The 24,417-nt window shown below is 30.9% G+C and overlaps 2 protein-coding genes across 12 annotated transcripts; one reads left to right on the forward strand and one right to left on the reverse strand.

The window, feature by feature from the left end:
- Positions 1–4,378, reverse strand: LOC141458197 (uncharacterized). Of its 2 annotated transcripts, none has more exons than XM_074135895.1 (2): positions 4,242–4,378; positions 1–1,311 (listed from the first exon to the last, which is right to left on the reverse strand). In XM_074135895.1, exons 1-2 carry the CDS (start codon positions 4,312–4,314, stop codon positions 155–157), a joined length of 1,230 nt encoding a protein of 409 aa, XP_073991996.1. In that variant the 5' UTR covers positions 4,315–4,378; the 3' UTR covers positions 1–154. The 2 variants fall into 2 exon arrangements, with proteins under 2 accessions (XP_073991996.1, XP_073991997.1); XM_074135896.1 differs by lacking the exon at positions 4,242–4,378 and adding an exon at positions 2,799–2,932.
- On the forward strand, positions 3,354–10,454 carry LOC141458206 (uncharacterized). Of its 10 annotated transcripts, none has more exons than XR_012460780.1 (5): positions 3,354–4,020; positions 4,109–4,396; positions 5,070–5,257; positions 6,369–6,405; positions 7,816–7,955. XR_012460780.1 is itself a non-coding variant. In XM_074135926.1 (3 exons), the coding sequence occupies exons 1-3, from the start codon at positions 4,372–4,374 to the stop codon at positions 10,205–10,207; spliced, it is 588 nt and encodes a 195-aa protein (XP_073992027.1). In that variant the 5' UTR covers positions 4,265–4,371; the 3' UTR covers positions 10,208–10,454. The 10 variants fall into 10 exon arrangements, 2 of the variants coding, with proteins under 2 accessions (XP_073992027.1, XP_073992026.1); XR_012460779.1 differs by having other exon boundaries at positions 3,358–4,020; positions 5,070–5,208; XR_012460776.1 differs by having other exon boundaries at positions 3,364–4,020; positions 6,369–6,523.
- The last annotated feature ends 13,963 nt before the right edge of the window (positions 10,455–24,417 follow it).

A 24,417-nucleotide genomic window follows, 5' to 3' on the forward strand; every position in this document is an offset into this window, starting at 1 on the left:
TTAAGAGCTTTAAAAATTATTTATTTAGCAAAACAATATAGCTAAGAAATTTTAATTATAATAATTTTGCAATAATGTCAATAGTATTTTAATTATTAAATTAGGTTATTGTCCTTAAAATAATGCAAAGATATTTACATATTAATATTTCTACTTAAGCTTTCTTATCGTTTAATATGCCTTTTGAAGCTTTATGCTTTGTTGCCAAAGAAAGTAGTTCCATGAAGGACGGTTCGCTGGTCTCCTCAACACTACTCTCTTGAGACAAGTTACTATAATAATCTTGATAGCTCTCATCATCAAAAAATCCTTCCGACGTATCTTTAAAAGATGTCTCTTCAGCTAGCAATTCGAGCACACTAGCTGCTTCAGCAATCAAATCAGATTTTAATTTTTCTTCAGCTACTTTTCCATCAACTTCTTTCTTCTTTTGAGGTTTCCTTCTAATAGAAAGTGATGCAACCAGTTTAGAAAATGTATCTTCAATGATTTTGGATTCCTCAGCTGTAGCCGTTGAAAGGTATTCTTCTTTAAGTGTTTTAATCAAATCTAACAGTGCTGTTTCGTCAAGATCTTCGAATAAATTGGTCAAAAATTGTGAAACATTTGATTCAGTTTCGGTCAAATTCATCAATATTCCATCAAACAGCACATCAACAGGGACAGCTGGTTTTATCTCTCTCTTCCAAACGGCTCTTGAGTGTGTTACACGTTCACCATCGTTCATCATTACATCAGGACCTTCTTCTAAGATATTAGCTCGTGATGTTTCCTCCACAGGTTTTACATTAACAGACTGCTGAATTTCTTTTCCATTTACATCATTTATTTGTTTTTCTTTATTATAATTTTCTACTTGCAGTGCTGGTGTAGTTATCTGTATATGTGCAGCTTTTTTAGTTGGACAATGAATTGTTTCAGGCTTAGTCACAGGTTTTTTCATTGGATTGTGAGGCATGACATTACTCGATCCATAGTTAATATGTTCCGTCACTACATACGTCAAACCATCTGGTAATTCTTCTAGATAGTGTTTATGATCATTTCCTTGTCCAGGTACTACTTTTTTCTTGACAAATTCTTTTGGATGGTTTACATTTCCATAGATATCACTAGTCAAGTATCTATAAGGTAAAGGCCAGGCTTGATTCCAGTAAGGAATTTCATAGAGTCGTCCATAGACTGAAGACTGATAAGCATCTTGTAGATTGGCAAGATACCATTCTGGACGATCATGTTCGTTCATAAATTCAATATTACTTTTAAGTCCACTATGTAAGACTGAGCCTTTTGGTAATTTTTTCAGCAAACCTAAAACAAAAGATACTTTTTTAGAAAATTTGTGGTTTAAAACCTCTCAATTTTTTTAATATTTTTGTATTTTTAGAGTTTAGAATGTTTTATATATAATCATATACACACCGCTTTAAAAAACAACAAAAGAACTGTCCTGGAGATATTTTATATTTTTATGAAGAACATGCATGTTCTAATTATTGTGCATAAGTTTTTTCAATATTGTGAATTTCTTTTGAGATGGGCCGTCGAGAAGAAAAACCAAGACGGGTACCCTGGATACCAAGATTAGATGACCCCATTTACTAGGTAGCGTTTACATAACAGAAGGCATATGAGTATGGATAAAAATTAAACAAAATAAGTATTTCGAATTACATGCGGTTAGTATGGTTTCTAAAAGTAATTTGTTTCAATAGGACAACAGAATCTAAAAGAAGTTTACGGCACGTTAAAAAGAAATAAAAGATTAACCAAAATTAAACTTGAGTTTTTTGTTGTTTTTTTGAGTGGGGGAAGCTTATTCTAGAAATGTGTACATTAGTTAGCGAGGTAGAACAATATTCCTTTTTTAATGAGGAATATTTTTTAAAACCCATTTAGCCCTTTATTTAATTTATACAAGAAACAGAAGCATGTAAATTCTAGCAAAATATGAAAAAAAACGTTGGTAGTACATCGGACACGATACAAGATTAAGAAACTGTAAAGAGGAACCTCTGTACAAGCTGCTGCCTTACACGACCAAATGGAGTTTTTTTTAGCTAGTTTATTAATCCCCAAAGTCAATCTTATTGACAGAATGATATAGAAAAAAAGAAGTCCCTAATACGTCAAGAAATTATTACAAATTTGGCAGGTGAACCATACATTTTGTTGCTGTTAAATATGCGTCACTAGTAGCTTGTCCTACATTAAAATGAACTTTAAAAACATAATATATGCGGGTATTTCCTGACGCAACTCTTTATTGGGCTCAGTTCTCTGGTCTTAGTGATATTTCTAATGTGGGAAATACCTAAAATAATATTCAGTCTTATACAAAAATAATGAAAAAAATATTTGAAACATTACTGTATTTTTCATGAAACGTCCTTAAAAAAACATGAAGTATGTAACATTAAAGCTACGGTAACGCTAGAAAACTGTTCCTCGAATATATCTCGTGAAAACTATTAGTTCACAATTTTATACTCTATTTCCAATACCATTGTAAAAAGCTGGCACTTTGGTATAGAAATAAGTGACTGGTAATAATTTACTAGTTTTAAAACGAAAAAATAAAAAATAAAGTTTTTTTTGTTACATTACCGAAGGGTCCCTAATTTCCCTCTAATCCCTAATCCCTTCCGCTAATCTACATTTTCCGGGACATCGCCTTCCAGCGCCCTCACCACTTTCTACCGAACTCGCAAACGCTCCAATCACTATTTCTGAAAAGACTCGTATTTTTCCTGCATTCAATTTCATATCACAACAATATAGAAAGAAAAATTACTTACATTATTCAATTAAAGAGTAATAAAGATCTTTAAAAAATCGCATCGATGTATCCCGTTTTTTTAAGACAGAGCAGGCATCGAAGGAACAAAACTACACTAGATTAGCGGACAAGACAAATCAATTATCTGAGACCAAGTACAAAATGAATTCTTTCCTGAATCTCTTCATGTACATTTCACTTTCTCACAAACAGAACAATGGATACATTTAATCATACAATATTCAACACTGATAATACTATTTTTTATATTATTATTATTTATGTAGTAATATAAAATTCCTCTACAGATCCTTTTATTGGTAAATTGTGAAGAAACCATAAAGAATGAATGGAAATATTCAGAAATGCTTCAATAATACAAAAAACTGATACGTGAAGTTTTAAGTTTTCTTTATTCACGAATAACCTTCCCTCTTGATAATATTAGTAAAGTGTTTATTTAAGTTATTTTATGAGTAGTAAGTTGTAGAAAAAAAAAAAAAATCATAGTTCTATGATTATTTTTCTTAAGGTGGGTGTACAAAAAAACATCGTATCTAGCATTTTCAAATTTTTATTTATTATTATAACCACTTTTTTTTTTATTTATTACAACACCTGAAGGTGGATGTTCTGGATCTATGGAGTTTTAGAACTATACGGTTTTCTTTTCAGTGAAATAAGTTAACTTAAGTTTTTTTTTACTATACTCAAAGATTATTTTTTCAGAATCACATTTACTTATAAATATTTTTTCTGCGGTTTTCTTTTTAATTTTTAAACATTTAGAACTGTCGGTTGATTAATAACAGCTGGAAAATACTGATCAGCAATTGATGTGTATATACATATGTTTTTACCAGAACCAGTCATTAGATCAGCTGCTTTAGCTGCGACTTTGGACTGCAATACTTCTTCAGACATGTTTTACTTGGAGAAATTTGTTTGCAGGCTCTGAGAAGAAATGAGGCCTTATTTAATGAGACCTTATGAAAAAGTCCTGTAATGTACGGTTCTAGAAAGTATAATTCGTTAGTAACTATTAATTAAATTAGGAAATTTTGAGTTCAAAGAAAAAGTTAATACAAGTAGATCTACAATTTTTATTTTAAAGATTTTTCTAGGGAAATTAATTTACCGTTTCTGGAAAGAATAGTTTTAGATTTACATAAGGAACCTGAGAATATTATTTATAAGTCAGAACTTAAGAGTGTGCAAAAATCGTGATTGTTTCTTCACAGGTATATTTTTTATTATAGAAGAGATAACTTCTTGTAAATAAAAAATCTATTTAATTTTAATTATATAGTTTTGTTCTATTTTTTGCAGCAATAAAACTGGTGGAGATTATTTATTTTGATCACTCAAACGTTTTGTAGAGAGAGCTTTTTTTTAAAATGAAATGAATAAGTCAGACTTTCTTCAAGCACGTAGAAATATAATATAAGCAAATTAAACTTACTACTTTTCTTGGTGCATTCTATTTCACTGAAGAAAACTACTGAAATCGCAATAAACAATAATTTAGAATCCATTTTCAATGTGAAGCATACAACTGGATATCACACAATGAGATAAGAGTACGTTATGGGATGTTTAAGTACAAAGTACTTTCAAGTAAGTCATGCATTTTTAATAAATCTTGTTTATAATTTTTAGTTTAAACATCATATAGTGTAGGTTATTTAGGAGTTAATAAATATTGGTTGCAAGTATTGTAGAATTAGCCTTTGAATTAGTACTATTACATCACACTGAAATACTCACACGACTTTCTCTTTCTACAGTAGGTTTTTAACTTCTATATTTTCTAAAAAACCTGAATTTTTCTTTAAAATTAAAAATGACCCTATCATTACCGAATGATCTGGAAAGACCTACTTCAACACCTCTCCGACAACTTCTTTATAATGAATTTAACTTGAAAAAAATATTCTAATTAAAAATTAAAGATCTATGAGTATTTAATCTATATATGAAAAAAAAAAAAAAAACATTCGGTGAAGTGCTCCTCCGAGTGAGGTATTTTTATTAAACTAGGGATTTTAGCATCACATTTAATACACTCTTATTAGTGAATAAGTGATAGGACTACACATACTGTGCATATAAAAATATTTCTCTCTTAGAAGTGTTTCAAATTAATTCACGTGAAGTATGTAAGAAGGTTTTCATACCATTTTCGAGAAAAACCTACTTTAGTAATGTGGCACTCAAAATTTGGCTGGTTTTAACCTAATTTTTTATTTCCTTTGTAATTATAAAGGATGAACTTTCTGTAATATTTCAGCCTTGAATTTCAAGAAAGGCGGAGTCATAACTCAGAAATCTGTTTCTAAAAATCACCTTTTGCAAGTTGGAATCAACTTGGCTTCCTGTGAAATTCAAAATCGTGAATCTTTATGACTGCAATCTTTCTTTAAGGAGCGGTAATAAAAAGTTGAAAAACAAAAATTATGCACGAAATTAAATATTTATGTAAGGCCGTTACTTTTTTTTCTAGAACAGATTATTAAAAGCAAGTTCTAGTTATTTACTGTTGAAGATTAAACTTACATGTCTATCATTTAATATGAATTTATGATGAAATTAAATAGGGGCATGTTTGAATACTCTCTGTATTTATAATAGTTTCATCATTTATTTAATTTCACCATCCAACTAAAGAAAGTCTCTTGATCGGTAGAGAAAATAAATGATATGCCTAAAGTTACATTAAAATTACAAATTATTTCATAAAAATGTTTTAATCTTGCCCTATTTTATTTTTGTATTTTTTTGTTTAATGTTATGAAGAAACACGGTTGAAGCCATTGCAGATGAATGTTACAATCCTGGTTGTTGTTAATCATGCTCTTTCTAACACAATTCTTTGAATAGTTTCGACAGATGTTTGACTACTTTCTTGGTTCTAGAGTTTTAGAATTTTAGAAGTCTAGATTTTGATGTACAGATGAGCAAAAAAAAATTGATTTTTATTTTTAAATTTTATTTTCTTATTAAAAGAAAAAGTAAAAATAAACCAACTTTCGGCGCAAGTAAGTTTTCACGAGGCTATATCTAATAGGTTTGGGAGCAAAGAACTTAATTTAATGTTGTGTCATCGTCTGTGAAGAGATGAGCAATTGATCAGAATAAATACAATTAATAATAATGATGATGCTACATTGGAGGCAGTTTGCGAGAGTTTGTTCTTGAATTTTTGATTAAAGGTCCTGCACCAACTGTAGTTCATTAAAGTTGAACCGTACTCACACGTCCCAACTAATTACACAAAACGGTTTTGTTGGAGATATATTACATTTAAATTAATCTTTATAATAAATATTATTGGGGAGAGAAATTGAGGTAATTTAATTTATGTTGCTACAGTTTAATTTAAAAAAATACCAGCGAAAAAATAACTGTAACTACAGTATTTTTGCTTAGGTTTTGTTCACTGTTTAAATTTTCAAAAAAATCTTTTAACATCTCTTAGACAGTCTTCTTAAAACTTACCGCAATCTCATCCCCAATACATAATATTTAATGGTAATAATAAATAATTTAATATTCTGCCAGCATTTTCATATTTTTTTCTTATTTTCAGAATATTTCAAAAAGTATAAGAGAGTTAACGCAATGAGGTATTGTGACTAGTTTAATAATCTTATCACATTACGAACAAATTCGTCTAATAAATTGAAACCTGGAATATAAGGGCAGTAACAGGTCCCTACACCTGCACTTGTTATTCCCCCAATAGTAATTATGCAATATATATATGTATGTGTGTGTTTGTTAGTATGCAATATGCTTTCTCTTAGACGTATATAATATAGAATGAATTGGTGGGGCTCACATTAGTAAATATGTTGGTGAAGTGGTACATAGTGAACGCAGTTATGTTACTTTTGATTACTAAAGGATCCGCTAGGACTTCTAAAGGTTTGTTTTTTTCATTAATAGTGTTTTAGCAATTAGGTTATAGGGGAGATGACCATGTAGGAATCAGGCGTCGCGCCCAGTAGACATCCCAATTATACTTCCTTTTTAACTAAGAGCAATCACTATCTACCTTCTTTTTCTTTACTTGAACCTGTAACAGGCTTTTAACCTGTTACCACCTTCAATGGTTTGCCATCTTTAACTGGACGCCTGTAGTGAGAATGACGTGCTTAACAATTCTTCTTTGATATTCTACTTATTTTGTATTGCTTTCTTTTTTTATTTTCTTTGATTCTATCATAGAAAAAAGTATATTATTGAGATTTTCGGAGTATCTTGTTCTCATTCCTCTTTATATCCTTCAGAATGCAGTCACTAAACCTTTTTATAAATTTCAATTCTGTGTATGAAGACACTGTTCATACTTCCCGAGATATTGCCCATGATGCGGAGCTGTAAATAAGTGCGGCCAACTCCAAAATTTTTGAAATTTTAACTAGGTTTCCTTTATTTTTTTTGCTTAGCTTTTATAAATAGAATCATACATGGTATGATATTCAATTCTTCAGTCTAGGTCCCTTTCATATTTATAGCTCTCATCACACCCGAAGAAATTAGAATGAGTGCAATATGCTTTAATTAGTGCTGTGTTGTACAGTTTGTAGGTGCTGTTTAGCAGATCTGCGGACTGCTCTTCTATTGTTCTTTCATTTTTCTTACATAGTTCTTTTTTAAGGAAAGAATAATTTTTAATGAAAAAACTATGCATTTACTTCTCAAACCAAATCTCGCCGCAACAGTTCTTGGTGGATCCCAGTGTCTAAAAGTATTTTTTTTAAAAAAATGATGTAATTGTTTATTGGTCCCTAAAAGCAAGCTGCCCTTTTTTCATTTATGTACGGTCCCTCTAATTATTCAATATTACGTGTTTATTAAACTTTAGTGCTTGTAACTTTTAAATTAATTTTTTATTTATCAAGAGAAACTTCAACGATGTGCATTAGAAGTGCTCTTTTCTCTTAATAGCACCGACTTTAATTGCTGCAGAAAAAATTATGTATTAAATTTAGAAATCATTCTATTTTACACTAGTTCATTTGTTTTTTCAGTATTAGATCCAGCGAAAGAACGAATCATTGAAGAAAAACTAGCTAAAGAACTAGAAGAAGCAGTAAAAGAGCTAGAAATTGCGGAAAAGCTCGAACAAGAGAATAATTCTACACGTGATTCAAGAGGCCTGTTAAAAAAGTTAAGCTTTTTAGCTGGAGTTAAAGTGGGCGGAATATTGCAATCATCGGGTACATTGGCAGCTAGTAACAGTATCAGGGTATTTGGTAAAGTACTGAATACTGCTGTGTCTGTTTCATATGGGAGCACTGATGAACTTGAGGATCTACCGTTAATTCCACGGCCAATCATCGCAGGAGATGAATTAGTCCGTCCGCTAAACAATGAAGAGGATTTACCAAGACCAACTGATGTTGATTCTACTGCTGTATCTGGAGCTGAAGTAGGTTATATATATATTTTAAAGTAAAGAATAACTAAGAATTAATTTTATTATATACTTAACATTGATTTAGGTGTCCAGATTCAGTACTCTCTCATTGGTTTAACCATTATGGCATGCGAATTTTCCTGTAATTTCTAAACGTAATTTCGTTCATTAAATTCTTTAAGAGAATTGACTTCCAGTTTTGAAGATGTACTTAGAATGTCTGACTCACTACATTAATATGATGAACCAATATCTTAGGATTGGTGAAAATGTAAATCAAACACAACGTCAGGTTACAAAATTATATATTGAGACAACACATTGAAGTTTTACCAACGTTGGATTCTAAGAGGTTGTTTGTAAGAAATTAGGGCAAACAAGGAAAAATGATGTGATTAATAACCAGGAAAAGGTAACAAGTATTTCATAATTTGTTTGTTTGACTGGTTACACTTGGGTTACATTAATGCGGGTTAGAATGAAGACTTGATTAAGCAGGAAACTTTTTTGTACTTTTGAAAATCCTTTGTTTTGTTTCTTTAATTGAGACTTTTTTCCTTCCAGTCACTTTGCTAAACGTACCGTCTTCATTGTTTTAGCTCTTAATCCGGTAATTAAAAAATATAAACGAAAAAGAAGTCAGGCTGGAAAAATTAGTTTCAGTAATTAATAGAGAAAAGTCTGTTATAATAATAACTTTTAAACTGTTAATTGTAGTAAGTTTGGGTGTTGTTTTATGTTTGTATTTGGCATAAATAACCTCTCTCAGAAGTGCAAGCTCTAGCTATCATTTATATGGTAAAGCAGTATGACATGGAATGCTATAACATTCAAATCTAAAAGCTTCATAATCACATTCACTTATTATGTAGCGCACAATGTGATAATTATACGCTTAAATGTAATGTCTATTAGTTTGTTCAGTATTTTCATTGTGCTATGATTGTTTTTATTTTATTTCTATTTTTTTGTGGTCATTGGTAAGACGATAGTGCAACATTTAATATACATTCTAAAGCATCTGTTCGATATTAGGATTGTTTTAAGAGCCTGCGTTTTTGCAGACAGGTGTTCCAACAGATTTCCAATTGTTATCCGACTGATCCAGCAAAACCCCCAACTAAGTTAAAACCCAATCATAATAGACAAGATAACCTAACTACTAGCAGTCCGGACGAGCTCTGCAGTTTCAGGAAAACTAAAGACGAAATGAGTACTTTTTTTTTGCCCTTTGTTACAGATATTTTATAAAGGCAAATTCGATCAAACTGGTCAAACAATCTAGTTCAACACCAACCACTGTTTTGAACTTTGATTGTGTTGTTTGAATTGTAAGCTAGAAACGACTCAGGTTTTAGAAACTTTCAATCAAATTAATGGACCAATGAATATATGTATTATTTAAACATGAATTAAGATTTTTTTAAATTGTTTAAATATTGATGTATGAAGGATTTATTCAAGAGAAAATATTCAACTGTGCTTGAACACTTTCTCAAAAATCACCATAAGAAACTGCTTCATTCATTTAAATTTATTAGATTAAACTCCATGTTCAATCCATAATCTGCCAATAAAGTTTTATTATTGGCTTTACCAACCTATGTTTTCATGAGTTACTGGTTGTTTTGTATTATTTATTCTGAGAGGTTCTTGGGAACAATTTAAAGTCCTTCTAATGTGTACGATCTGCTTTAAAGAAGCTCTCATTTAGAATAATTTCAATTTCTGTACATAGTAAAATGAGGGAGAACTGAGGATGCCTAACGCCAGATTTTTTTTTTTTTTTTTTTTGATCATGTATTGATATTTTATTTTTAAATCAATTAATTTTGTTTCAGACAAATGAAAACAAGATTAGACAAGCATTACAGAACCTTCCTACGCCACAAGCAACTCTTCAAACAATCAGACAGAATTTCCTTAAAAATCACAACGATTATGTGACTAGAGTTAACAATAAATTTTTAAGAGAAGGTACAATGATGACAAGAAATTTATAAACAGTACTTTGTCTAAAAAAAACTTATCTTAGTAGAATATACAAAGAAAGAATGTAGTCTTTGGTTTCAAATATTAGTTTACTTTCTATTTTAAAAACACCTAGATAAAAACAAACACCTATATATGTAGTACCTGCATACTCGCTTAAATTTGCCGTTGCATAATTGTTTCTTTTTGTAAATACTGACTTTTTTTTACTAAATTTTATTTTTTAGTTGTATTAAATAAAAGTTATTTAAAAAACAATTTGAGAAATGTTATTGTAAATGTTTTTCCCCTAAAAAAATAATTCTTTACTACATAAAAATTACACTTCTTCTGAAATCATTCATTTTTCCATATCTGAATTACATACCTAATTCAAATTAAGATAGAAATTATATTGGCAAATCTCCTGAATGATTATGTTTAAAGTCTATTCTACTTACCGACCATCTTGATGAATTTACATTCAGATATTGACGATTGGTCAGAAAATTAAAGACTCACTCACGCCAAATTAATTGCATTCTTTTGCGTGAAATGTGAACTAAATTCTTGATGATATAGTACACGAAGGCAAGTTACCTTGCCGAAACGTCTATAAAATAATAGAAGTCCAGTTTTCTTGCCGCTCCTCTGCATCAAATTTTCTCTTCTAAGAGTTAATTATGAATGGCTTCTCCCAGGAGTGCTCTGAGGAGGAATCTGGGATATCTCGCTCATCAGCTTGCACTGTCAATCCCTCATACTGTTTATGTTGACTTGCTTCTAGGAGCAGTTGTCCAAGGAACACCCGAGGAAGTGACAAAGTTCAGCCTTAATTAAAGTACAAAATTACTCAACTTTTCTTTGTAAGGTTTGGTTCTATCATATTGCCTCGTCATCACGTCTATTTTATCGCAACTTGCTTGAGCAGAATTGTTTTTGCCTTCTGTTGGGAACAGTTTCAAGATGTAAACAAGAGAGATATCTATTCCGCTTGAACATAATGTAGTTTTATTTGTCGTCCAAGGAAGCGGAACAAAAAAAAAAAGGCAATCCTTTATAGATATTTTAGCTATCCCCTCAATCCTACATAACAGAGACCAAACAAGTGGAAAACTAGACAAACTGGAACGCAATCCGGTATTTTTCCGTTGTTTATTACCTTGCATTTTCTAAAAGGAGGCGATCCTTTATGTATATTTTAGCTTTGCCCTGAATACTAAGTAATAAGAGACAAAACAAGTAGAAATCTAGACAAACTGGAACCCAATTCGGTACTTTTCCGTTGTTTTTTACCTTACATTTTCCAAATGAAGGCAACCCTTTATGTATATTTTAGCTTTGCCCTGAATACTAAGTAATAAGAGACAACACAAGTGGAAATTTAGACAAACTGGAACCCAATTCGGTAATTTTTCGTTGTTTTTTACCTTACATTTTCTAAAAGAAGACGACCCTTTATGTTTACTTTAGCTTTGGCCTCAATACTACATGAGACAACACAAGTGGAAATTTAGACAAACTGGAACCCAATTCGGTATTTTTCCGTTGTTTTTTACCTTGCATTTTCTAAAAGAAGACGACCCTTTATTTTACTTTACGTTTGGCCTCAATACTACATAACAGAGACAACACAAGTGGAAATTTAGACAAACTGGAACCCAATTCGATATTTTTCCGTTGTTTTTTACCTAGCATTTTTCTAAAAGAAGACGACCCTTTATGTATATTTTAGCTTTGCCCTCAGTACTAAATAAAAGAGACAACACAAGTGGAAATTTAGACAAACTGGAACCCAATTCGGTAATTTTCCGTTGTTTTTTACCTTACATTTTCTAAAAGAAGACGACCTTTTATGTTTAGTTCAGCTTTGGCCTCAATACTACATAACAGAGACAACACAAGTGGAAATTTAGACAAACTGGAAGCCTATTCGGTATTTTTCCGGTGTATTTTAACTTACACATTCCAATAATAGGCTACCTTTTATGTTTGTTTCAGTCTTCCCCTTATAACTTGATAGCAGAGATAAAAGCAGTAGAACTGGAAACCAATACGTATTCTTCTTTTGTATTTTTTTAAATTATCTAAAGAATAGCTATGCTTTGGGTTTGTTTTAGCTTTGGCCTTTGAAACTAATAAAAATGATATTAATAATTCTTTATTTAAAAATACTGAAAATGTATATTCATGAAACTTCTAACAAATTATGTGCAGCATGGAACTAGTCTTTGTAGTAGAGGTCGACGTAAAAACAAAATATCTGATTCATGTTAATTTAATAAAACAATATACACTATAAATATATTAAAATTCAAGTTAGAACACAATACAAATAGATTAATAAATGCCCGACGAGGACAAAATAAAATAAAACTAAAATTATAATTACTTTAATAAATTCTAATAAGTGAGCAAAAATGAAATCGGAGATTAAAACAAAATTAAAGTTACTTCCTCGGGCTGTCAATAAACAATAAAAGAAATATATACGTCTTTCATTATGAAGAGGTGAAAATAAAAAAATAAATAAATAAAATAATAAACTTAAACTTTTATTATATAAAATAAATAATATTAAAAATAAATAAACATAAAAAAATAAAAATGAATAATAACAAATATAAATTAGTAGTTAAATTTGAAATTAACTGATAATGATAGTACCAAGCGTGTCGGGCAAATTTAATTAAATTTCTAAATTTATTGCTCAGCTGTTCATAAATTGGGTTTTTGTTAAAGAGGCAGAGTTTAAGTGCAGGCGACGAATCTCTGCAAGTATGGCACACTCGGCCATGAAGTGCACAATATCCTCTTTAATATGCGCATTACATAATGAGCAAATTACAATCTCTCAGGTCCAGATAGGAGCACCTTTGAGATACTATAAATCTCCTCCGATCTTGAAAAACCACTTTAGCTCAGTCAATGACAGACCCTGAGTCTGATCAGAAACTAAGCTAAACATTTCAACTTTACAGCAGGGGAGCAACATTGCATTGGTAGACAACCTTTACCTCCATATCTGCAACTAGTTAACAAAATCGTAAGTTTTTATTGATTTATTTCTTTTTATTTTCGTTACTTGAAATTAAAGAAATATGGTTAAATATTATGGATATTTATAAATAATTTTCCTCCCTTGTTACACCAAAATTAATGTTCTAAATACATGTTGCTTTTTTAAATATAGCTAGTGAAGTAAAAGGATTATTTTGAAATTTGCACAATTAAAAAGAAAAATTGATCAAAAATTTAAGATCTTACATAAGAAATTAGCGAATTTCAATAAAAATAAAAACATTATTTACACGGTTCATAATGCAAAATTAGAAATAGTAAAAAAAATTGACATTTAATTAAAAAGTGGATAGCAATAAGAACACGCTAATGCTTTCTAGCGGCGGGTGCTTAAACTAGAAGGTTGTATTTTATTAATACTAGTTTCAGCACTTGTCACTAGGTAGCATGGGCATGCACTTTAGTCAACTGTTAATTACACTAAATAACCTCCATTCAAAATTTGATTCAAACTGCGGTAGGTTACTTTATAATTTGATGTTTGTCGTTCAGTCAACTCTTACACTTAACTTTAAAAATAGTAAGTTTTTGTTGAGGATTTTTATGTATGATTGACAGTTTTCAAGTTGCTGTAAAACCAGGCCAATGAAAATTTTAAATCCTTTAGAAATCTGATTGTGTTTCTGCATTAAACAATAACTTTCACGGGAATAAAAAAACCTGGAGTTTTTGTGTGTTTACACCGCTTTAAGACATCTGGCAGGTAAGCAACCTTGAAATAATTTTAGTATATACATTTATTTTCAATTGCGAGATAATGAACTTTTTTTGCGATGACTACCACCAATTTATAATTTTTATTTATGCACAAGCTTCACTGTGGTGTGAGTGTGTAAAGTCGTATAAAAGTCTTAAGGTAACATGGATGTTGGTTTGATTAGTAGTAGGTTGAAGGAAAGTGATTTTGAACAAACGAAAGCATGTGATACATAAGTATGAATGGAAGTGCAATGTTAATTCGGCCCAAAAGCGAAAGCAGAATCATGTGCGCGATGAATTAGGTTTGAGTGATCATACAGTGTGACTGGCGGAGTTATTTTAGTAAGGTTTGCATGGAAATTGTTCTTAATGAGAGTAGTAAGATTAGTGATTATAGCAGGACTGTGGAAATTGATGAGAGCAAGTTTGTCAAAAAAAAGTATTGCAGAGAAAAATGTTTGAATGCTTAATAAGTGTTTGGTGGTGAGGAGAGCGGGATTTAATCTTATCAGAGGTATTGAAAGTCGGGATAAAGGTACCTCTCTAGATATCATTAAGACTTTTATGCTGCCGGGTACCGACTTTTATTTACAAATAAAAATTAAAATAAAGATTATTTTTTATTTTTGTAGACAAATTAATACGATTGGCAATGAAATTGTATTTTATTCCTGGAGTTTTAGTTCAATTTTATTTAAGATTTTGTTTACTGTTGCGTAAGAAAGATAAGAAACCTCTAGACTTCTTACAAAATATAAAAATAATCTTTTATACTCGGCCTGTTGGAAGTCATATGACTGTCAGGAAGAAATAGGATTTCAACTTATGAAATTCAATCGTTCCCTTCATTTTAAATGATGCTTTTAACTTTCCAGTGTTTTCATCCATGGGTCTTAAAATCCTCTGGCAGCTTGCAGCCTAGTAATGTTTACTTCTGAAAAGATTACCTTTATAAGCCCATATTTAGAACAAGCAAAACGCCAGGAAATATTTGGGGTTTGTAACTCTAGGCCGAAGAATAAAGATGTCAAGAATATCTACCTACCATTCTGCTTGTGGAAATGTGGTTCAGGTAGTCTTATCTATTACATTATTTGTAAACGTAATCTAAACTCTATTTCTAATCATCTATTCCTTTTTTCCTGTTTATGTTCTTATAATTTTGTCGAAAAAAAGATTAAATGTTTAACGTGAAAAGTACATGGGAATGTTGTAGTTTCTTCAATCAAATTATATGTTGTTCAGCCAAATTAAACTTTTTTTCAACATTATTTCTGTTAAATAAAACATTAATTACGTTCAAAAATGGTAATGTTTGGAGTGAATAAAAATTATTTTTTATTTTTGTAGACAAATTAATACAATTGGCAATGAAATTGTATTTTATTCCTGGAGTTTTAGTTCAATTTTATTTAAGATTTTGTTTATTGTTGCGTGAGAAAGATAAGAAACGTCTAGACGTCTTACAAAATATAAAAATGTGCAAACAAAGCCTTTTCTATTGTGTCCCTCAATAATTTTTCACTGTGAAATGTTTGAGATAAAACAAATTATTTATAATAAACAGATTTCACAGTATCTTATATACAGTAAATCAAGGCAATTTGATTAAAACTGGGATAAACAAAAATTTTATTTCTTAATAGAAATTCATAAGAAGTTGATAGTTTTTTCTTTATTTTATAATTCATATTTGACATTTTCATGAAACCTACAGTATTTTGATATTGTTACAGGAAAAAAAATATCCAGCTTTGTATGAGTGTACATAAATTTTTATATTATATCAAATTACTGGAAATGCATAGCAGGTGTTACAGTTGTTCCAGATCGGCTAAGTTACGAAATGACTTCAGATTTGATCTTAAAAATCGTAAGTTTTTATTGATTTAAACATTTTCAGGTAAGGTACTTGTAATTGGAAAAAGATTAATGTATATTATAGGCATTTTTAAAGAATATTCTACTCTTGATTGGTTGTACATATGTAGCTTCTGATTATAGTAGAATTTATTAATACATTAATTCGATATTTGTTCGTTTGAAATTTAAGACATGTACCTAAAATAAAGAAAATATGCACTATTAATAAAAATGATAACAAAATCTATTCTAATCTTCCAACAAAATTATAATTATTTGTCATAGATTAGGCTGTAAAGTTTGTCAGTGCTATCTAGCGACGACTGCTTAAACTGTTACATTCAGAACTAGTTGCAGCAATCGCCGCTAGGTAGCATGGGCATGTTCGTTTGACACCTTTCTGTAGATAAAAATAAATAATAATTGTTATTAATTTTTAACTAATTGCATGGCTAGTCAAAATCCTTCTTTAAAGTATTGTTTACATTTATTAGCCCATCTAACTAACTTAACTTCCAACAAAACCACATTATTGTTCTGTTTGACTTATTGCATGTTGATAAACGTTTTGTACTATATATCGAAAAATCAGTATTTCAAGAAATGTTTGTTTCAAAAAACTGCGTACTTAATTATTTAACATTTTTATGAGTAATTGGCAGTTTTAAATTTGCTGATGCAGTGACTAGACAAGTGAGGATTTTAACTGACCTAGAAAACTGATCGTGAACTTCATTGGAAGTAAATAAAATTGCAAGTTTTGGGATCTTTACAGCGCTTTAAGTCTTCTTGCAGGTAAGAAACTCTTTAAACTTTTATAATAAATGATTTTATCTTTGATTACGACATAATGTGATTTAGTTATGAAATTAACTAATTTTCAAGACAGTCTATAATTGATACTTTATGAGTGCACAGTTATAATTCTAGTCTTTATTATTAAGATTCATAAAACTTTTTTATTAGTCATAAATAGATTTTTTTACAATCCGTTGTAAAATCACTTCTATTAGATTCATTTAAAGATCGGTTTATAAAGAAAGTTCATCATTTTGAGTTTAAAAATGTAAAATAATTGAATTAGGATCTCTATGTTTGTGGGAAGGGAAAGTCGGGCATGTGTGTGTGCGTTCACACCAAATATTTTGAAAATAAATAAAAATTGAATGAAACCAAATTAAAATTTATGAAATTTATTAAAACAAAACAGGCAAAAATCATATCTAGGATTCCCTGGATAATTGTGTTGTGCCTTTTGTCACAAATATGTACGCTGGATTAAAATTAAATTGTTTGCGTAACAATTGGTTTTTGGTTTTTGTTTTTTTTTACAGCTACATCTAGTCAATCCAGTGTTGGTTGTTTGAAGAATAAGGTCCTCGGGAATGGTCTATCCTGCCTTACCTATTTCAACATCCTTCTAAAGGTACCTTGTTACTTCCAGTTATAATCAATTAATCAATCAGTTTAGGTAAGTTATGAATGTTAAATCTTACAGGTAGTATAACCTTTTCATCGATCTTTTAGGTTACACTAAATAATTTATTTTTAGTTTCCTTTCTGCTTAAAATTCATTAAACATTTTATTCATGTGTGTGAACAAATTTAGATGGTGGATTCAAATATTCGGCTAAACGTACTTTTAGTGTCAAACTTCCACATTCATTATTACCATTCAGTCTGTCTATTTTCAGATAACAAAGGATTTACTAAATATCTTCTAGTAAATGGAGGTAGTAGATCAGAGGAATTTATAGACTATTGGTTTTAGTCTACCCAATTCGTCATATACCAGCCCACTTTACCACAACACCCTACTTCTAACGGTCTATTAACATCTTCAATGGATTTTATCATCAAGTAAATGCATTGGTTTGAAGTCCAAATTTATAGTTGGGAAGCAACATTGCATTGGTAGACAACCTTTACCTCCATATCTGCCACTAGTTAACAAAATCGTAAGTTTTTATTGATTTGTTTCTTTTTATTTTCGTTACTTGAAATTAAAGAAATATGGTTAAATATTATGGATATTTATAAATAATTTTCCTCCCTTGTTACACCAAAATTAATGTTCTAAATACATGTTGCTTTTTTAAATATAGCTAGTGAAGTAAAAGGATTATTTTGAAATTTGCACAATTAAAAAGAAAAATTGATCAAAAATTTAAGATCTTACATAAGAAATTAGCGAATTTCAATAAAAATAAAAAAATTATTTACACGGTTCATAATGCAAAATTAGAAATAGTAAAAAAAATTGACATTTAATTAAAAAGTGGATAGCAATAAGAACACGCTAATGCTTTCTAGCGGCGGGTGCTTAAACTAGAAGGTTGTATTTTATTAATACTAGTTTCAGCACTTGTCACTAGGTAGCATGGGCATGCACTTTAGTCAACTGGTATATACACTAAATAACCTCCATTCAAAATTTGATTCAAACTGCGGTAGGTTACTTTATAATTTGATGTTTGACGTTCAGTCAACCCTTACACTTAACTTTAAAAAGTGTAAGTTTTTGTTGAGGATTTTTATGTATGATTGACAGTTTTCAAGTTGCTGTAAAACCAGGCACAATGAAAATTTTAAATCCCTTGTGTTTCTGCATTAAACAATAACATTCACGGGAATAAAAAAACCTGGAGTTTTTGTGTTTTTACACCGCTTTAATACATCTGGCATGTAAGCAACCTTGAAATAATTTTAGTATATACATTTATTTTCAATTGCGAGATAATGAACTTTTTTTGCGATGACTACCACCAATTTATAATTTTTATTTATGCACAAGCTTCAATGTGGTGTGAGTGTGTAAAGTCGTATAAAAGTCTTAAGGTAACATGGATGTTGATTTGATTAGTAGTAGGTTGAAGGAAAGTGATTTTGAACAAACGAAAGCATGTGATACATAAGTATGAATGGAAGTGCAATGTTAATTCGGCCCAAAAGCGAAAGCAGAATCATGTGCGCGATGAATTAGGTTTGAGTGATCATACAGTGTGACTGGCGGAGTTATTTTAGTAAGGTTTGCATGGAAATTGTTCTTAATGAGAGTAGTAAGATTAGTGATTATAGCAGGACTGTGGAAATTGATGAGAGCAAGTTTGTCAAAAAAAAGTATTGCAGAGAAAAATGTTTGAATGCTTAATAAGTGTTTGGTGGTGAGGAGAGCGGGATTTAATCTTATCAGAGTTGTTGAAAGTCGGGATAAAGGTACCTCTCTAGATATCATTAAGACTTTTATGCTGCCGGGTACCGACTTTTATTTACAAATAAAAATTAAAATAAAGATTATTTTTTATTTTTGTAGACAAATTAATACGATTGGCAATGAAATTGTATTTTATTCCTGGAGTTTTAGTTCAATTTTATTTAAGATTTTGTTTACTGTTGCGTAAGAAAGATAAGAAACCTCTAGACTTCTTACAAAATATAAAAATAATCTTTTATACTCGGACTGTTGGAAGTCATATGACTGTCTGGAAGAAATAGGATTTCGACTTATGAAATTCAATCGTTCCCTTCATTTTTAATGATGCTTTTAACTTTCCAGTGTTTTCATCCATGGGTCTTAAAATCCTCTGGCAGCTTGCAGCCTAGTAATGTTTACTTCTGAAAAGATTACCTTTATAAGCCCATATTTAGAACAAGCAAAACGCCAGGAAATATTTGGGGTTTGTAATTCACTCTAGGCCGAAGAATAAAGATGTCAGGAATATCTACCTACCATTCTGCTTGTGGAAATGTGGTTCAGGTAGTCTTATCTATTACATTATTTGTAAACGTAATCTAAACTCTATTTCTAATCATCAATTCCTTTTTTCCTGTTTATGTTCTTATAATTTTGTCGAAAAAAAGATTAAATGTTTAACGTGAAAAGTACATGGGAATGTTGTAGTTTCTTCAATCAAATTATATGTTGTTCAGCCAAATTAAACTTTTTTTCAACATTATTTCTGTTAAATAAAACATTAATTACGTTCAAAAATGGTAATGTTTGGAGTGAATAAAAATTATTTTTTATTTTTGTAGACAAATTAATACAATTGGCAATGAAATTGTATTTTATTCCTGGAGTTTTAGTTCAATTTTATTTAAGAATTTGTTTACTGTTGCGTAAGAAAGATAAGAAACCTCTAGACTTCTTACAAAATATAAAAATGTGCAAACAAAGCCATTCAAAAAATTCATAATATCTGTTATGAATTATTTCTATTGTGTCCCGCAATAATTTTTCACTTAGAAATGTTTGAGATAAAACAAATTATTTATAATAAATAGATTTCACAGTATCTTATATACAGTAAATCAAGGCAATTTGATTAAAACTGGGATAAACAAAAATTCTATTTCTTAATTAGAAATTCGTAAGAAGTTGATAGTTTTTTCTTTATTTTATAATTCATATTAGACATTTTCATGAAACCTTCAGTATTTTCATATTGTTGCAGGAAAAAAATATCCAGCTTTGTATGAGTGCAGATGTATTTTTATATTATATCAAATTACTGGAAATGCATAGCAGGTGGTACAGTTGTTCCAGATCAGCTAAGTTACGAAATGACTTCAGATTTGATCTTAAAAATCGTAAGTTTTTATTGATTTAAACATTTTCAGTTGTGGTACCTGTAATTGGGGAAAGATTAATGTATATTGTAGACATTTTTAAAGAATATTCTACTCTGGGATGATTGGTTGTACATATGTAGCTTCTGATAAGAGTCGAATTTATTATACAATAATTCGATATTTGTACAATCTAAAGAGAAAATATTTCTGAAATTTAAGGCATGTATCTAAAATAAAGAAAGTAGGCTACATTAATAAAAGTGATAACAAAATCTATTCTATTCTTCCAACAAAATTATAATTATTTGTCATAGATTAGGCTGTAATGTTTGTCATTGCTATCTAGCGACGACTGCTTAAACTGATACATTCAGAGCTAGTTGCAGCAATCGCCGCTAGGTAGCATGGGATGTACGTTTGACACCTTCTGTAGATAAATAGAAATAATGAATATTATTAATTTTTAACTAATTGCATGTCTAGTCAAAATCCTTCTTTAAAGTATTGTTTAAATTTATTAGTCCTTCTAATAAATTTAAGTGTTAAATGTAAATTAAATATAAGCTCAGTGTTGCATTATACTTAACTTGCAACAAAAGCACATTATTTTTCTGTTTGACTTACTGCATGTTGATAAACGTTTTGTACTACATATCGAAAAATCAGTATTTCAAGAAATGTTTGTTTCGAGAAATTGCGTACTTAATTATTTAACATTTTATGCGTAATCGGCAGTTTTAAATTTGCTGATGCTGTAACTAGACATGTGAGGATTTTTACTGACCTAGAAAACTGATCATGAACTTCATTGGAAGTAAAAAAAAATGCAAGATTTTGTATCTTTACAGCTCTTTAAGTCTTGTTGCAGGTAAGCAACTCTTTAAACTTTTATGACAAATGGTTTTATTTTTGATTACGACATAATGTGATTAGAAGTAGTTATGAAATTGACTAATTTTCAAGACAGTCAATAATAGATTCATCATAGCATCCTCGGCATATTTTCCTCTTCTTCCTAACTGGTCCTTCTGGCTGGGAAGAAGTGTGTAAAGCTTTTTTGGGGGCAGAAACTTTAGTGGAAGTTACAGAATTTTCAGCAATCAATCTCTTCCTGATGCCTGAAACTTGTGTGTCGGAAATTTGGTTAAATATTATCCAAGAATTTTTATTTTCTACTATAAGATCCAAATCGTTCAGTTACGAAAAATTCATATATTTCACTAGGATTCTTCAGCGTGGTTTCGTCAAAACTACGTTTTGATACATCAGAAAGTTTTACAAAGTTATAAATATTATTATAAATGCTCGATACAAATAATGTGCCATGAATTTTCATTACCTATCAGTACTTAGTTACATGTTGTCGTTCCTTTCAAATTATTTGTACTGTTATCTGCAATATTTGTATTTACAGCACAGACTTCGTCCGTAACTGTCGAGGATGGTTCATGATTTTTACCAAAAACAGAATCGTCACTAGAAAAAAAGCTGCGGTATCTCCTTTTCTATTTGGATGCATTATTGAATTATGACTTCCGCAAGTAAGGCAAGATTAGAAAATAATCATCACTCTTCAACTTACAGACATGCATCGGTCGCCGAGGACCGATATAGCAGTCAACGTGTTAAGATTACTAAATACATTAATCTGCCTTATTCAAGACACTACTCCGAGTGCACTGCAAACAGATAACATTCTCTCCTCTAATGAAATGTGAACACAACCTGTCTTGCATTCATTTTTTCAATGTACGAAGGGGTACCCAAAAAAAACCGGAATTATTTTTTAAAAGCTATTTATTTACAAATTTTTTACAGAGCAACCTTATCCCCTTCAAAATACTCTCCATTACAACTAATACATTTGTCCCACCGGTGCTTCCACTGTTCGAAACATTTTTTGTGGTCATCTTTAGAAATGGCTGACAGCTCCTTCTTCGTTTTTTTCTTGACCTCTTCAATGTTGTCAAATCGGTGACCTTTCATGCCCTTTTTCATGCGTGGAAATAAGAAAAAGTCGCACGGAGCCAGGTCAGGCGAGTAAGGTGCGTGGGGCAGCGGAAACATGCCATTTTTAGCCAAAAACTGTGTAACAGAGATGGCTGTGTGTGCAGGTGCATTGTCGTGGTGGAAGAACCAGTCTCCTGTTTGCCACAAATTGGGTCTTTTTTGGCGAACACTATTGCGCAATCTTTTCAAAACTTCCAAATACAAGGTTTGATTGACGGTCTGACCTGGGGGGACAAACTCTGAATGGACTACGCCTTTGGCATCAAAAAAGCAAATCAGCATTGTTTTGATGTTTGACTTGACTTGACGACATTTTTTTGGTCGGGGTGAAGATGACGTCTTCCATTGGCTCGACTGTTGCTTTGTTTCTGGGTCATAACCATAGCACCATGACTCATCACCAGTAATGACCTTTGACAGAAAGTCTGGATCAGTTTCAAGCTGTTGTTTCAAAGCACGACATGTTTCAACTCGATGTTCTTTTTGATTGTCAGTCAGAACTCGAGGAACAAACTTGGCAGCAACCCTTTTCATCCCCAAATCTTCCGTTAAAATTCGCTGAACCGAGCTCCAAGATAACCCACTACTCTCTGACAGTTGATCAATTGTCTGTCGACGGTCTGTGAACACCAGCTCTCGAATTTTTTCAACATTTTCGTCGATTCGGGCAGTTGATGGACGTCCAGAACGAGGTTTGTCATCAATCGACATGTCGCCATTTTTAAACCGAGTAAACCACTCGTATACTTGAGTTTTTCCCATAGCGTCATCTTTGTAAGCTGTTTTCAACATTAAAACACTTTCAGCAGCATTTTTGCCGAGTAGAAAACAAAATTTCAGAGCTGCACGTTGTTCACTTAAACTTACCATCATAAAAAACGAAAAAAGAACAAAACAGCGCTGGTAAAAACAATCACTGCAGATGAACAGAACAAGCCAGGCAGACAACACAGGCAGGACTGAACTGGCAAGGAATTGCGCTATACACGTCTAGCGGCAGAAATGCGTACTACATAAGCTCCATGCGCGGCAACGCAATTCCGGTTATTTTTGGGTACCCCCTCGTACAGCTCAGTGTTGTGCCTTTTCTCACAAATATGTACGCTGGATTAAAATTAAATTGTTTACGTGAATAATTAAGTTTTGTTTGTTTGTTTTACAGGTACTTCTGGTCAATCCAGTGTTCGTTTTTAAGAATAAGGTCCTCGGGAAAGGTCTATCCTCCCTTACCTATTTCAACATCCTTCTAAAGGTACCTTGTTACTTCCAGTTGTAATCAATTAATCAATCAGTTTAGGTAAGTTATGAATGTTATATCTTACAGATTGTATAAGCTTTTCATCGATCTTTTAGGTTACACTAAATAATTTATTTTTAGTTTTCTTTCTGTTAAAATTCATTAAACATTTTATATTGACTATTGGTTTTAGACTACATAATTCGTCATATCCCAGCCCACCTTTCCACTATACCCTACTTCTAACAGTCTGTTAATACCTTCAATGGATTTTATCATCAAGTAAATGCTATAGTTTGAAGTCCTAATGTATAGTTGGGAAGCAACATTGCATTGGTAGACAACCTTAACCTCCATATCTGCAACTAGTTAACAAAATCGTAAGTTTTTATTGATTCCTTTCTTTTTAGTTTGGTTACTAAATTAAAGAAATATGGTTAAATATTATGGATATTTATAAATAATTTTTCTCCCTTGTTACACCAAAATTATTGTTCTAAATACTTGTTGATTTTTTAAATATAGCTAGTGAAGTAAAAGGATTATTTTGAAATTTGCACAATTTAAATGAAAAAAATGATTAAAATTTAAGACCATGCTTTGGGCGCCATATGTAAGTGGTTAAACTGTAACTGCAGATTATTACATAGGGGTTTTGCACCGTTTATAGGCTAAGATTTGGTGAGTTCGTCCCGACTATCGGCACCGGCTCATAAGAGTAAGATTATACGTGTTTTCCTTCCAGAAAAAAACCATTACCCCTCATATACACTTGATTTA

Source organism: Rhodnius prolixus, unplaced genomic scaffold, assembly GCF_049639745.1.
Source record: "Rhodnius prolixus isolate KJV_2025 unplaced genomic scaffold, Rpr scaffold_5, whole genome shotgun sequence".
NCBI classification, from domain to species: Eukaryota; Metazoa; Arthropoda; class Insecta; order Hemiptera; family Reduviidae; genus Rhodnius; species Rhodnius prolixus.